The sequence below is a fragment of the Littorina saxatilis genome, linkage group LG4 (assembly GCF_037325665.1).
Source record: "Littorina saxatilis isolate snail1 linkage group LG4, US_GU_Lsax_2.0, whole genome shotgun sequence".
Lineage (NCBI taxonomy): Eukaryota > Metazoa > Mollusca > Gastropoda > Littorinimorpha > Littorinidae > Littorina > Littorina saxatilis.
Window position 1 is genome coordinate 23,616,017 of NC_090248.1, and position 13,672 is coordinate 23,629,688.

The 13,672-nt window shown below is 40.7% G+C and overlaps 1 protein-coding gene across 2 annotated transcripts in view; it reads left to right on the forward strand.

The window, feature by feature from the left end:
• Positions 1–2,461: 2,461 nt before the first annotated feature.
• The window catches only part of LOC138964271 (reelin-like), a 109,620-nt gene continuing 98,409 nt past the window's right edge, over positions 2,462–13,672 (forward strand). Inside the window, exons 1-9 of one of the 2 annotated variants that reach the window (XM_070336176.1) lie at positions 2,462–2,585; positions 5,527–5,749; positions 6,364–6,592; positions 6,956–7,026; positions 7,830–7,932; positions 8,399–8,495; positions 10,496–10,547; positions 11,884–11,983; positions 12,869–13,550. In XM_070336176.1, the coding sequence (XP_070192277.1) occupies positions 5,536–5,749; positions 6,364–6,592; positions 6,956–7,026; positions 7,830–7,932; positions 8,399–8,495; positions 10,496–10,547; positions 11,884–11,983; positions 12,869–13,550 (1,548 nt within the window). In that variant the 5' untranslated portion in view covers positions 2,462–2,585; positions 5,527–5,535. Of the gene's footprint in view, positions 2,586–4,260; positions 4,471–5,526; positions 5,750–6,363; positions 6,593–6,955; positions 7,027–7,829; positions 7,933–8,398; positions 8,496–10,495; positions 10,548–11,883; positions 11,984–12,868; positions 13,551–13,672 lie in introns of those variants that run through there. The other variant, XM_070336174.1, reaches the window with a different exon arrangement.

The following is a 13,672-nucleotide window of genomic DNA, read 5'->3' on the forward strand; positions in this document are numbered from 1 at the left end:
TCCGGGCTTCGTCGAAGATTACTTGACCAAAATTTCAACCAATTTGGTTGAAAAATGAGGGCGTGACAGTGCCGCCTCAACTTTCACGAAAAGCCGGATATGACGTCATCAAAGACATTTATCAAAAAAATGAAAAAAACGTTCGGGGATTTCATACCCACGAACTCTCATGTCAAATTTCATAAAGATCGGTCCAGTAGTTTAGTCTGAATCGCTCTACACACACACACACAGACACACGCTCATACACCACGACCCTCGTTTCGATTCCCCCTCGATGTTAAAATATTTAGTCAAAACTTGACTAAATATAAAAAGGAATGGAGAGACATAGTTATCTCCCCTTTCTCTTTCTCAGGACGGTTGTTAGCTCCCCCTTTCTCAGGACGGTGTGTGTCTGGTACCAGCGAAATGTTTATGTATCAATCGACCAAGCCCTGATACAACGGGTTCAAGTTTAGGTCTCTCCAGGAGAAAAATTCCTGCCGATGTTCGGCTTTAATTAAAATTTGAGACAGATGTGTTTAAAAAAAAAACGGATGTAAGATTGCAGCGAAAGTATGGAACAGGGTTTTGCTTTCAATGCCATGTCTGTTAGTTTTACCTTTTCCACGTACACACATACACACACAAAACACACACACAAACCAGATACCCAGGCATCCTGTTGCTACAGAAAAGTGTTGACAAATTCATCCAAAACAGCTCCCCAAAGAATCTCAGATCCTACAGACATACAGCAGCTTATTTTTCTCCCAGTCATGTTCCAGAAATTTCTATCCATCACATTTCGTGGTTAACATAACACATTTCAAGCAGACAGAAAAGAAACCAGGATCTACTTTTGGTATCGTTTTATCTTGACAGGTATGGGTGATTAATTTCATGAGCCCATTACCCAGCACTTCAGCTATCAACATGAAGAACTGGAGATGGCCTGCATCAACTCTGGTTATCATCATGCAGCTGCAGCTACAGGGAGTGTTTACTCTTATCAGTTGTTTTTAAAGGCGCAGTCTTTTTGATGTTAATGCTTTGACTGAACCATTTCAGATCTGGCTAGGCTGTTGTACAGGATAAGACCAGAGACCCTCCACTTGTACAACATACCAAAGATCAGAAGCCTTGTTGCTTTTTTTGTAGAGCAGGAATTATTTTGTGAATTATTCTTTTTAATGAACAGTATATTGCAAATCTGTTGAATTGTTGTTGCTTTCTGTGCAGAGTAGGAACTTTTTTTTTATCAATTATTTATGTTTTTAATGACCTTCTTCTTCTTCTTCTTCTGCGTTCGTGCGCTGAAACTCCCACGTACACTCGTGTTTTTTGCACGAGTGGAATTTTACGTGTATGACCGTTTTTGACTCACATGCGAAGCAAAAGTGAGTCTATGTACTCACCCGAGTCGTCCGTCCGTCCGTCCGTCCGTCCGTCCGGCCGGCCGTCCGGCCGTCCGGCCGTCCGGAAAACTTTAACGTTGGATATTTCTTGGACACTATTCAGTCTATCAGTACCAAATTTGGCAAGATGGTGTATGATGATAAGGCCCCAAAAAACATACATAGCATCTTGACCTTGCTTCAAGGTCAAGGTCGCAGGGGCCATAAATGTTGCCTAAAAAACAGCTATTTTTCACATTTTTCCCATTTTCTCTGAAGTTTTTGAGATTCAATACCTCACCTATATATGATATATAGGGCAAAGTGAGCCCCATCTTTTGATACCAGTTTGGTTTACCTTGCTTCAAGGTCAAGGTCACAGGAGCTCTTCAAAGTTGGATTGTATACATATTTTGAAGTGACCTTGACCCTGAACTATGGAAGATAACTGTTTCAAACTTAAAAATTATGTGGGGCACATGTTATGCTTTCATCATGAGACACATTTGGTCACATATGATCAAGGTCAAGGTCACTTTGACCCTTATGAAATGTGACCAAAATAAGGTAGTGAACCACTAAAAGTGACCATATCTCATGGTAGAAAGAGCCAATAAGCACCATTGTACTTCCTATGTCTTGAATTAACAGCTTTGTGTTGCATGACCTTGGATGACCTTGACCTTGGGTCAAGGTCACATGTATTTTGGTAGGAAAAATGTGTAAAGCATGTGAGTCGTATGGGCTTTGCCCTTCTTGTTTTACCCTGGACATGACCATTTTTTACCCCGGACATGACCATTATTGACAATCGGTAAAATTAATTAATTCATAAATGATTAAAAAAATTCTCACTCTGCAGAGAAAGAATCAGGATGTTAATGTATGGTATACATGCAAGAGGTGGGAGGTTCTTAACCCACGTAAACTCCTGGCCAGATCCGAGATGATCGAGTGGAATTGTGTTCACAGGAAGGAGTGAGCCTTTTAAATGTGTCTTCATTTTTCTCTCTTCTCAGCCTGTCAGGAGCTTCTTCCACCTTGAATGTGGGGAGGTTTGGGATGTTGAGACTTTAGTGCTAAAAGTTGCACACAGGATGAAAGTCTTTTAGTTTTACTCGCTGAGGAAAGGAGCCTACAGGATTTGAGTGCTCACTTTTATTTATGGACTGTGAACTTTTGTAAAAATAACACTCCAAAAACAAGGTATGTGCATATCTTTTTACTTTGTTACCCCTTTTTACTTTGTTACCCCTTTTTACTTTGTTACCCCTTTTTACTTTGTTACCCCTTTTTACTTTGTTACCCCTTTTTACTTTGTTACCCCTTTTTTGTCTGTTGTTGTTGCCTTTCTTCTCTTTCATTTTTATGCGTGTTTGTGTGTGTGAGTGAGAGAGAGAGTGTGTGTGTTTGTATGCGTGTGTGTGCGTGTGTGTCTGCAGGCTTGACTAAAATCTTTACAAAAATTGACTATACTCTATACAAGAAACACTTAATAAGGGTAAAAAGAGAAACAGAATCCGTTAGTCGCCTCTTACGACATGCTGGGGAGCATCGGGTAAATTCTTTCCCCTAAAGTTGGGTCCTTTGTGCTGGAAACTTGCATTCTCCCACTGGGTTAGTGCATTGTGCTGCGTTGCAGGCCCCTGGAGCAAATTTTTGATTGGTGCTTTTGTGAACAAGAAACAATTGACAAGTGGCTCTATCCCATCTCCCCCCTTTCCCCGTCGCGATATAACCTTCGTGGTTGAAAACGACGTTAAGCACCAAATAAAGAAAGAAAAGTCTGCAGGCTCATTCGTGCAACTGTGTGTATCACATGACTTATTTAGTTCTTATTGTTACGATGCTAGAAAAGCGGTCAATGTTTTCTCATGCATCAAGCTCAGCTGTGCACATGTCTCTCCACCAGAGACTAGAGAAAAGTGAGAGCTAAACTCGTAAGGGGCTCCTGACCTCGGGTCAACCCTCATTAGGTGACAATTAACCTCTTGAGGTCAAGTACTCCACTTGACCAGAGAGTCATCTTCTTGTCTGCGTTTATTTTTGTGCATGGCACAGGGTTGTGCAACACGTGCAATGATATAATGAATGATTACCGCTTTGCTGGCTGCGAGAATTTGTTTTCTGAATGTCTTCGTATAGAGCTGTACAGATATTTCATCCTGTTTTCTGTAAGCATCCGCTTATCTTTACTCAGAACTATTTTTCTCCGAAGCATTACATCCTCAAAACCTTTAATTGACTTATTTCTGTTGGCTTGATCTGCTTGCATGTTTGTTCATGCGGTTTGTATGCCTCATAACACTGAATTTTACATGTGTGTGTGTGTGTGTATGTTCTTGTTCTTGTTCTTGTTCTTGTCTACTTTAATGCTTGTACATTATCTTAGGTTATAAAATGTTTATCTCTCTTTCTCTTGCAAGGTTCATACAATGAGCTCAGGCATTTTTACATTCTAATGCATTTCTTCTGGTTTTTTTTATACCAGGATTTAATTCATCAGCATCGCTAAAATCAAAGTCATGCCACACTGTCCTTATTCTTGGATGAATAGTTGTTTAGCAGTCTCCTCCTCTCCTTCGCTGCTACGAGAAAATGTTGAAAAGGGATGCACGTGTGGTTGTGTGTGTTCTTGTAATTCTACTGAGAAGTTTTTATGCCATATCTCAACGCTGAATCTACCTCTTTTTACGCAGCAACATTATAATGAGGTGTGCCTGTTCTCCTCTTAGACAGTAGATTATGTAGATGATGACGTACATGTTGTTCTTACCACCAATTACATTCAGGAAACGGGACAAGTTTCTACTTATCTCTCTTACATTGTCATATCTTGCCACAACATGAATATATTTACTCGGAGAAGCCAGACACGGATCGAGAAGCCAGACACCGGGCCCCACATTTGTTGGCATCAAGATGTTCAGTAGCATGCTGGTTAATTGTGTGTGAGTGTGTCGTGCATACTCAAAACTATTCCCTTCAGGACTTGATTATGAGCGACAGCTTCAGTAGCTGTGACTTTGCTGCACTGATAGTAAAAATGTGTTAAGTGATGTTTGTCTGAAAGGCTGAAGTGAACGAAATGGTGAGTAAACAAGAAGAAAATGAAAGTAATAAAGAGTACAGAAAAAGAAATTATAAGTAAACTGTCAGAAAAAGTTATGAGTATTGTTACAGGTTTGAAATGCTGCATTTTTGAGTTTCTTGAATAATTACATGAAAGTTGAAAGACTCCGGCCTCAGAAGAATCAGATGAAGGAAGAGCAGGAGAGAGAGGAAATAATTCTTTGAGATTGTGTTAATGGGATCATTGAGGAGATTGTTGTCTGTTTGTTTGTTTGTTTTGGTTGTCTGTTTTCTTTGTTTCTTTGTTTAGTTTTTGCTTTCACATTCAGTTTTCTGGTTTTTTTTAAAATCTTTTTATTTTATCATGACATTTAACATGATGATTTTTAAATTATATGCAGTTTTACAGGGGAAGAAAATTAAAGAAATAGTATTTGAGGATATTTTATTTATTTAAGGCAATGAAGATCTTTCAGACTAATATACCGAGAGGCATAAATTCTGCAAACGGAACTTTAAAAAATCACAAAAAATCAACTCAGTGGTGAATGTTTTCAATGTTTGAATATTTTATTTATTGGCCATTTTAGTGTTTATAAACCTTCGCTTAATTGATTTTGAATAGAACATCATGAAATGACAATTTTTCAAAAAAAGTGACTGAGTCCAAGCGCAATGATTTCGGAAAACGTTCAGTGTTCATCACGTTCAATGCTTTGGCCAGCTTTAAGCATCCCAATCGCTTGCTGTCTCTCTCCTTCATCAAGTCATGGCATGATTGCGATATCTGGATACAGCCAAACAGCCAGTTGCATTTTATAGGGCCATACACTATCTTTTTTACGTTATTGTCTCCCGTTCAGCCCATTGTCTTTATTAGCACAGTGAGCTGTGGCTGGATCAGCAATACTGCAAAGCGCACGCTGACAGCGTGAAACATTTGCTCCAACACTCAAGATGTCAACTACAAATTACAGGTTCAATCTGATTTTCGTTTGAGAGCAAAATCGTTCAATGCACTATTTGCAGAATTTATGCCTTTCAGTATATAATAGAAATGTGAATGTTGTTTCAGCCTGTCATTATGGACAAAATCGTGCAGTGGTTTTTGGTTGTGGCCACGGTTGTGATGCAAAGCGGAGTTGTGTCCGGCTACATGCCCCATCTCTCACCGTTCTTCTTCCTCTGCAATTACCATGGCAACGTGCAGGATCTGGGTTTTGAGACAGGGGAAGTGACCCTCAGTGTCGCCATTAACGGCCACCCCGAGTATTACAACCCTGGACAGTTTTATGAAGGTGAGCCTTGGTTTTCTACTTCATCAATTTGATTGTTTCTTTTAGGATTTTGCTTTTTTAAAAGTTTTTCCATGAGGTTTCAAATGCTTTTATTTGGTTGTGTATGTTTCACTTGCATAGCATATCGTTGTTTTAGCTATTCTGGAGAAAGGTTTTGATTTTTGACATTCTTTTCTTTTGGCAAATGTTAACTTAAATTACATAAGACGATTATATGTGACCCTCAACCACGGAATGAGTCACATGTCACCTTTGCATGATTTTCATATTTTTACATTTCCTAAAGAGTTTTTTATGCTCTATCCAGTGGTGAAAACCGTTTTAGAAAAGAGCGAAAACTTTTTGAGTTACAAGCCAGTGTGACTAAGGTGACCCTCACACTGTTACCAGACACCCCCCAGACTTATATTAAGCCTAGTGCAGAACCGCGGGAGGTGACATGCGACTCATTCCGTGGTGGAGGGTCACATATGTCACATTGGAGAAAATCAAATCTGTTCTTATCTGCTGTCACCCTCTGCTTTTATCAAGAGATGTTGTGTACTAGAGTCATAGCTGTCACTATATACATGGATGTGTTATTGTTTAACCACATTTTGTAAATTTCCATGCAGTAACTTTGACATCAAGCGTCAACTTTGACGGCCTGCTGCTGACGGGCCTGTACACCATCTCAACGGAGGCACAGTCGCTGCTGACATCACGCATGCCGCATAGCCCTGGAATTGTGGGACAGAACTTGATGTGTTCGGTGGTGCACTCCCACCTCAGCCCCCGTCCCCAGCACCAGCTGTCCTTCGTATGGATGGCACCGCCCGAGGGGACGGGATGTGTCAAATTTCTGTGAGATTCTTTGGATCATGAGTATAACCTTATGGCTCAGGTTAACAAATGGTTTAGATAGTAAGGGTGACTTAAAAGATTTTTTGCTTCAGATTTTAAGACATGCAACACAATTTGTCATAGCGGTCCAGACTTGTAGGGGTCTGGTTTTTGATTTTTGTGTAAATGTTTTGGATTTTGTTCTTTTCGGGGTGGTGCCTGCATCAATTTGATCTTTTAAAAATCATTCTTTCTCATAGCATTTATTGAAATATAAACAGAACCAGCTCTTTTCTCAGTTAATAGAAATGACTCTTGAAAATTACGCAGATATGAGATTGAGAGCGAGTTTAATTCTATACATTTGTTCTCTTGTGTTCTTAGGGCAACTGCAACACTAGGCCAGCAGCTCTTGTTCAAAGACACAACTGTGCTTCAAATTTGTGAAGAAGGAAGTAAGTGGGTGTTATGTAGTGCATGCTTTTCTTGACAGTCTTTCAGTTCTTTTTTGAAGGTGTGACGATACACGTTTTTTATACACAGAATAAGGAGTATTTTAACTCAACTTAAATATTTATTATTTGTACACAGGAAAAAAACTGACAAATTGAAAAAGCACTATTACATGGACCTGGTGGCCCTTGAAATGGACAGACGAAGAAATGATAATGAGATAATGAACAAAAATGAAAAAGCTATCTGTCTTTGGTTTAAAGACGGCGACAAACTGTGGACAATATACTACTGCAGTGTTGTTCCCAGACGCAGAGGACAATAGGTCAGTTGGACCTGGATTCAAAGTAAATATCGGTCAAAATATCCTGGCTGCAAAAAACATGTTGTGTCAGAAGACATCCTGCGTGTCAAAACTGTCGGACATTTGACCGGCCTGAGTCAGAACGATGCTTCAAATAAAAAAAAAGTATGCATGAATGACCAAAGACTGAGGCCTGGGAACAACCCTGCTACTGCCTTTTTTTTTTAATGTTTTATCATACATGCACTATGAACACCATTATTTTCATGAAGATTGTTTCACACAGAATGATTTTGACTCTTGTCGGACATTTGACCGGCCTGAGTCAGAACGATGCTTCAAATAAAAAAAAAGTATGCATGAATGACCAAAGACTGAGGCCTGGGAACAACCCTGCTACTGCCTTTTTTTTTTTAATGTTTTATCATACATGCACTATGAACACCATTATTTTCATGAAGATTGTTTCACACAGAATGATTTTGACTCTTGTCCCCACAGGCATGACAGCCCCGGCCAGACCTGAGCTGGCGGAAGTTCACTCTGACGCTGTTGTCTTCAGGGACGACTTTGAGACTGACGAGAGTCTGCGGCATGACCTTTGGTGTGTAAACATTTTCATAAAACTTATAACACAACAGAGAAAATGTCTCATTTTGAAACAGGTCACATTGATGGCACTGTTGTATTTTTTAGAATGTTTGTTATTGATACTACAGGTTATATTTGCAGCCTCGTGTTATGAGATAGAATTGTGACTTGATGTATAGAGATTTGACTGTTACTCTTACCAGTGTGTGTGAGTGCGTCCACACTTCACACTTGAAAGGCCACTTGGTTCAAAGAAGGTGACTCTGTCATCCAAATGGGAAAATTCATCATGCCTGACTCCGTCTTCGGAAGAGGTAAGTTGTGTAAAGTAGTATTTTCTCAGGCAGCCTTGCTCCGTCTTCGGAAGTGGTAATTAAGTTGTGTGTGAAGTGGATATTTTCTGACAGAGAAACGATAGCCAGTGAGTATGCTTGGATTGTTTAATTATGAACATATAATTATCTGTGTGTTGATTACAGGATGAGTGATGAAGGCGTGGAGGTGACGGACAAGTGTGGGCCTGTGGTGTACGGACAGCATGCTTTGCTCTGTCACACATCTGGACACAGAGAACTGGTACAGTAAATCCTCCCACTAACGACCTTGAAAATGTCTAGAAAAATCGGTCGTAAAAAGGAGGGGTCTTTATTGGGAATCTGAAGGTAGATTTTCATCACAGGGGAGGCAACTTCTTTTTGAATTTTTCTGTCAATGCTTTCTCCACTTTCCCATTTGTTGTGAATAGACTCCTGGTCTTTGATTATTGATTGAATCTGGTGTTTTTTCTCACTCCCCAACTTTTTGCGATTCCAATCGTGTTTTCACCTTTATTGCTTCTAATCTCTATCACTTACTCATCCTCTAACGTCAAAAGTTTCCGTTGTTTTGTCGAAGTCGCCATGTTAACACCACTTCAACGATAGTCGCCATGTTTATACCACTTCAACGATAGTCGCCATGTTTATACCACTTCAACGATAGTCGCCATGTTTATACCACTTCAACGATAGTCGCCATGTTTATACCACTTCAACGATAGTCGCCATGTTTATACCACTTCAGCGATAGTCGCCATGTTTATACCACTTCAACGATAGTCGCCATGTTTATACCACTTCAATGATAGTTGCCATGGTTATACCACTTCAACGATAGTCGCCATGTTTATACCACTTCAACGATAGTCCCCATGTTTATACCACTTCAACGATAGTCACCATGTTTATACCACTTCAACGATTGTCGCCATGTTTATACCACTTTAACGATTTAAAATGAAGGCAGAGAGCTTTGACAGATAACACCTCACAAACTCAAGTCAAGAGAAGTTGTCAATGTCAGGATAAATCATTCACTCAGTTGGCGAGAACTTATAATCACAGAACACGTACACAAACATACACGCCAAACAAGCCAAAAAGAATGCTAGCGGGTCTGCAAGCAGAGCAGCATCCATTTATGTATGCATGATTGAGTTGTTTTTCAAACTCCAACCCCCTTTCTTCGTCCCCCCAGCCTACATCCGAGGGCAGTCCTTCAATTGTGAAAGCAAAAGGTAAGGTGGGGACTGCTGACCACACCAGGCTCATAATGGTCTGGGTGACTAATGAGGGGCGCTTGCTGTGTGTGCTGGGTACTTACAAACTTTGACACTTACTGGTACAAAGATCAAAGTCGTTATTGACCCTTTGTTTGTAGGACGGTCATCTGAAAAAGGAGGGTGTCGCCATTCGGAGGTTAGTTACAGTGTAAAAGGCATCCGTGCCCAGAAAATTAGTCGGCAAACGGAGGGGGTCATTTTTGGGAGGTTCCACTGTATGTTATTTTACAGCTCTTGGGGGGCCAGGTAGCTCAGGTGCCAAACTGCACTGGACTTCCCATGGTTACGGGTTCGAATCCAGGCTGGGATGGACATGGGTCAACTTTATGTGCAGACTCAGAGATGGTATCCATGTCCCTCCCCGTGTCACCACAGTGGCACATAAAAGACCGTTATTCTGTGATGAGTGCAGGTGGCTGATTACAGCTTAACCCGCATACGCCTGTATATCTCATCTAAAGTCGGGGTAACGCCCGGGAACATGCCCCTAATGGTTTCACTGTGAGTGCGTTAAACAACATTCATCAATCATATCAGTGGAGTAGATGCTACACCCTTGTGACTTTGTTGTTTGCGCTTGTTGAGAAGTATTTGGCTTACTTTGACCACAACATGTTTAGGGTATGCTGAAGCAACATAAAAGGTAGTATTTTTGAGAAATAATGTGCTTTGTGAAAGCAAGCGTAATATGAAATGGACTGTTTTTGTAGCTTTAGTGTTTGCGCTTGTTAAAAGGCATATTGCTTAGTTTGATAATAAAGTGTTCAGGGTTATAAATTCTTTGCTATCTCTTTCTATGCTGAGGCAACATAAAAGACCGTATTTTTCAGAAATAATGGGTTTTGTTTTTTTAAAGCAAACGTGGTATAAAATATACAGTTCAAACCACTTCTTTTGTGTTGAATAATTTTTTGTTACCATAGTATGCTATTCATTCTTTGCTGTCAAATCCAAAAGCAGCCTTATTATTTTCCAGGTAACTACTCCACTGAACACCACGACTGCAAAGATTCTTCAGTTCTCTTTGTGTGAGTGCAGCTAAACTGAGATTAAAAACAGACAGAAAAAAGAAAGCAAGACAACTAAGAAAGAAAAAATTGTGTTTTATGCCATTTGCTATTTTTTTCTGGTATATTAGTACAGTTGTGTCCTGTAATTTTTGGTTGTTTTATTTCAAATGTACATGCTTTATTGCCCCCCTCTCATCTCCACCCCCTCCACCCACCTTGATAGCTATTTTTCATGATAGCTAAAGTACTTTTTTTCTTTAAGAATATGTAATCAGTACATGAGACACTGTATTAATAGATAAAATGTATTTTTTACAAGTAAAATGACTATTTCTAAGAATACTCACCTCAATTTAACTAATAGGAGTTACCTTACTTACGAGTGCTAGAGTTTCAATTTCTTGCTTCTCAGTCTAGCACTCGTAAGTAAGGTAACTCCTATTAGTTAAATTGAGGTGATGTTTTCGTAAGAAATACAGATGATCAGACTGGCATTGTCATAGAATTATAGTATACACACTGGACATTTGTATATACAGTCGAACCTGTCTACAGCAACCACCCAAGAGACCAACCCAAAGTGGTCCTTATGTGTCAGGGAGACTACCGTCGCCCTTCACAGCAGGCTCTGCAGAGTTATTGGCCTTTGAGTGCAAGCTATTTATAGCTCGCCAGCTAGACACCTGTGGATTGTAGAGTTTTGTTTGTGATGATGTCTGGCGGCTTCTGTCTCTCTGTATGTTCTTGGTTTCCTTTGCGTAACCAAAACAGTTTTTATAGCCCTGGCTAAGAAATTAGCCCTAAAATTCTCAATCCTGTTTGATTGGACGTTGCCTCCAAAGGTGATTGTTGTGTTTCGGCACTCGGTTACATTTATATGAAACAGGTGGGCGTTATAGAAAGGTCAAACATATGGGAAAGAACTTCTTCTTCAAGGTACTGAGGAAATCCCTATACAGGGCAACTGTCATAAATAAATCCCTGCACCTTGAATATGTGCGCGATATAAATTGCATAAAAAATAAAAAATAAATTTTAAAAAAATTCCTGCGCTTAGAACTGTACCCACGGAATACGCGCGATATAAGCCTCATATTGATTGATTGATTGGTTGGCTCGCCTAAGGTCCCTAGAGTGAAAGATAAAGTGAATAGTGTACCAATGAAAACTTCGTCGGGGATCCTTTGCCTTTGGGATGGTCGTAATGGACAGGTGGTCGTTATCGAGAGGTGGTCGCCAAGACAGGTTTGACTGTACTGTATATATATATATATACTGTTCTATGAATATTAGTTGTGTGTGTGCCTTTTTTTTAGATAATTAACTGTTCAAATACATGTATGGTATTTTTCAGCCATGGGATCGTGTGGAATGCGCAGTACGGAGGATGGGGAAATTGTGGTGTCCTACGGTCTGAATGGTTGTACAAAGTGGGTGGACATTGAGACTATCAGGTTAGTTTTCATTTCATTCTTCTCGGTACAAGGTCATTTGAATGTAGGAGTTACAAGGTCCTTGCAAATTTGATTTATCAGGGGGAAGGAATGAGGAGCAGGTAATCTATATATATATACGACTTGTGTCTGTGTGTGTGTGTGTGTGTGTGTGTGTGTGTGATTGATCGCCATGCACGGCCAAAGTTCTCGATGGATCTGCTTCAAATTTGGTGGGCTTATTGACAGAGACCCCGGACACAACCTCATCGATGAGATATTTCAACACGTGCTCTCAGCGCGCAGCGCTGAACCGATTTTCGTTTTTCACTGCACGTTACTATTTTTAGATCTCCCTTCCTTCGTGCGCTGGCGTCAATCGATATTCCCGTTTGTACGTTTATATTTAGAAGGTCACTGCACGTTACTATTTTTAGATCTCCCTTCCTTCGTGCGCCGGCGTACACCCGGCAAAGCCGGGTCCCCGGCGACGGCCGGGTATTCGGCTCTACTTCTTCCCGGCGAAGCGGGTAATCATCTAGTAGGTAATATATAGGATCAAAGGCACTAGGATCATAACTGTATGTTTGACTGAGAGTACCGCCCTTGGCAGGAAAATGATTTCTCTCCCTTGCCATTTGCTCAAATGTGTAAACCAGTGCATGTATGTGTGTCTGTGTGTAATGTGTGGTAAGTAATCCAAGTTCCCATGGTGATCCCCTCTTTCTCTGCCCAAACTATGCTGTTCTTTTTACACAAAAGAGGATTTTCTGCTAACATAATGGTGTTTTATGTGTAATCATCGGTGTTCTCAGGACAATTAGTGAATCAGTGTGAAACTATGCCTGTGCAAAATATGTGTTTTAAACAAGACCACCAAAAAGTTCTGTTTGTATTTTTCTACAGCTTGTCAGAATCAGAAGAAACAGAGATACATCTAGTCAGTCTGCCACCCAAGGCACGAGGAGTGGGCGTCTGTCTTCGCTGGTCCCAGCTCCCAGGATACGAAATGCCAGAATTCACAGAAAGTGTGCCTGAAACAACACAAACATCACGAACGACTTCCCAAGCAACCACCACTCCAGAAGCAACCCCGACTACAGAAGGAACCACCTTTACAGAAAATGATTCAACAACTCCAGAAAAAGATTCAACAGATCTGTTTGAAGACAATTTCACTCTCAGTCTTGTTCCAGAAACTTTTCCAACAACAGTTCTGGACACAACAGTCACTTCTTCCACCACCAGTAGGCCTGCAGCAGACGCCCCAGCAAAGAAAGGTGTCAAAGGGAGAAAAACAAGGTTATCTCCCACCACGGCGACAACAGTTCTTCCCCTTACGCCCATAGAATTTGGGGTAATTGCAGCCAACGACCAGCCGTTCTCAGCCAAAGGAGGCAGGAAAGGGAAGTTCAGACCTCGTAGGAGTGTGTTTAATGAAATTCAGAATGACGACACGTTTGAGGGGTGCTGGGCACTGGATAATGTTGTGATCGTCAACATGGCGCACTTGCCGTCTGCTATGGAGGAGCAGTTTGACCCCGTTGACCCCAGCCAGTGGCTCTTCTTCCCTGGAGCCCATGTGCTGGTTAGTTGGTGTGTGTGTGTGTGCATTTTAGATTACAGCTAACTGATTTGACTCAAGTTTTGAGCACTCATTTGACTGGAGTTTTGAGCACTCATTTGACTGGAGTTTTGAGAACTCGATCT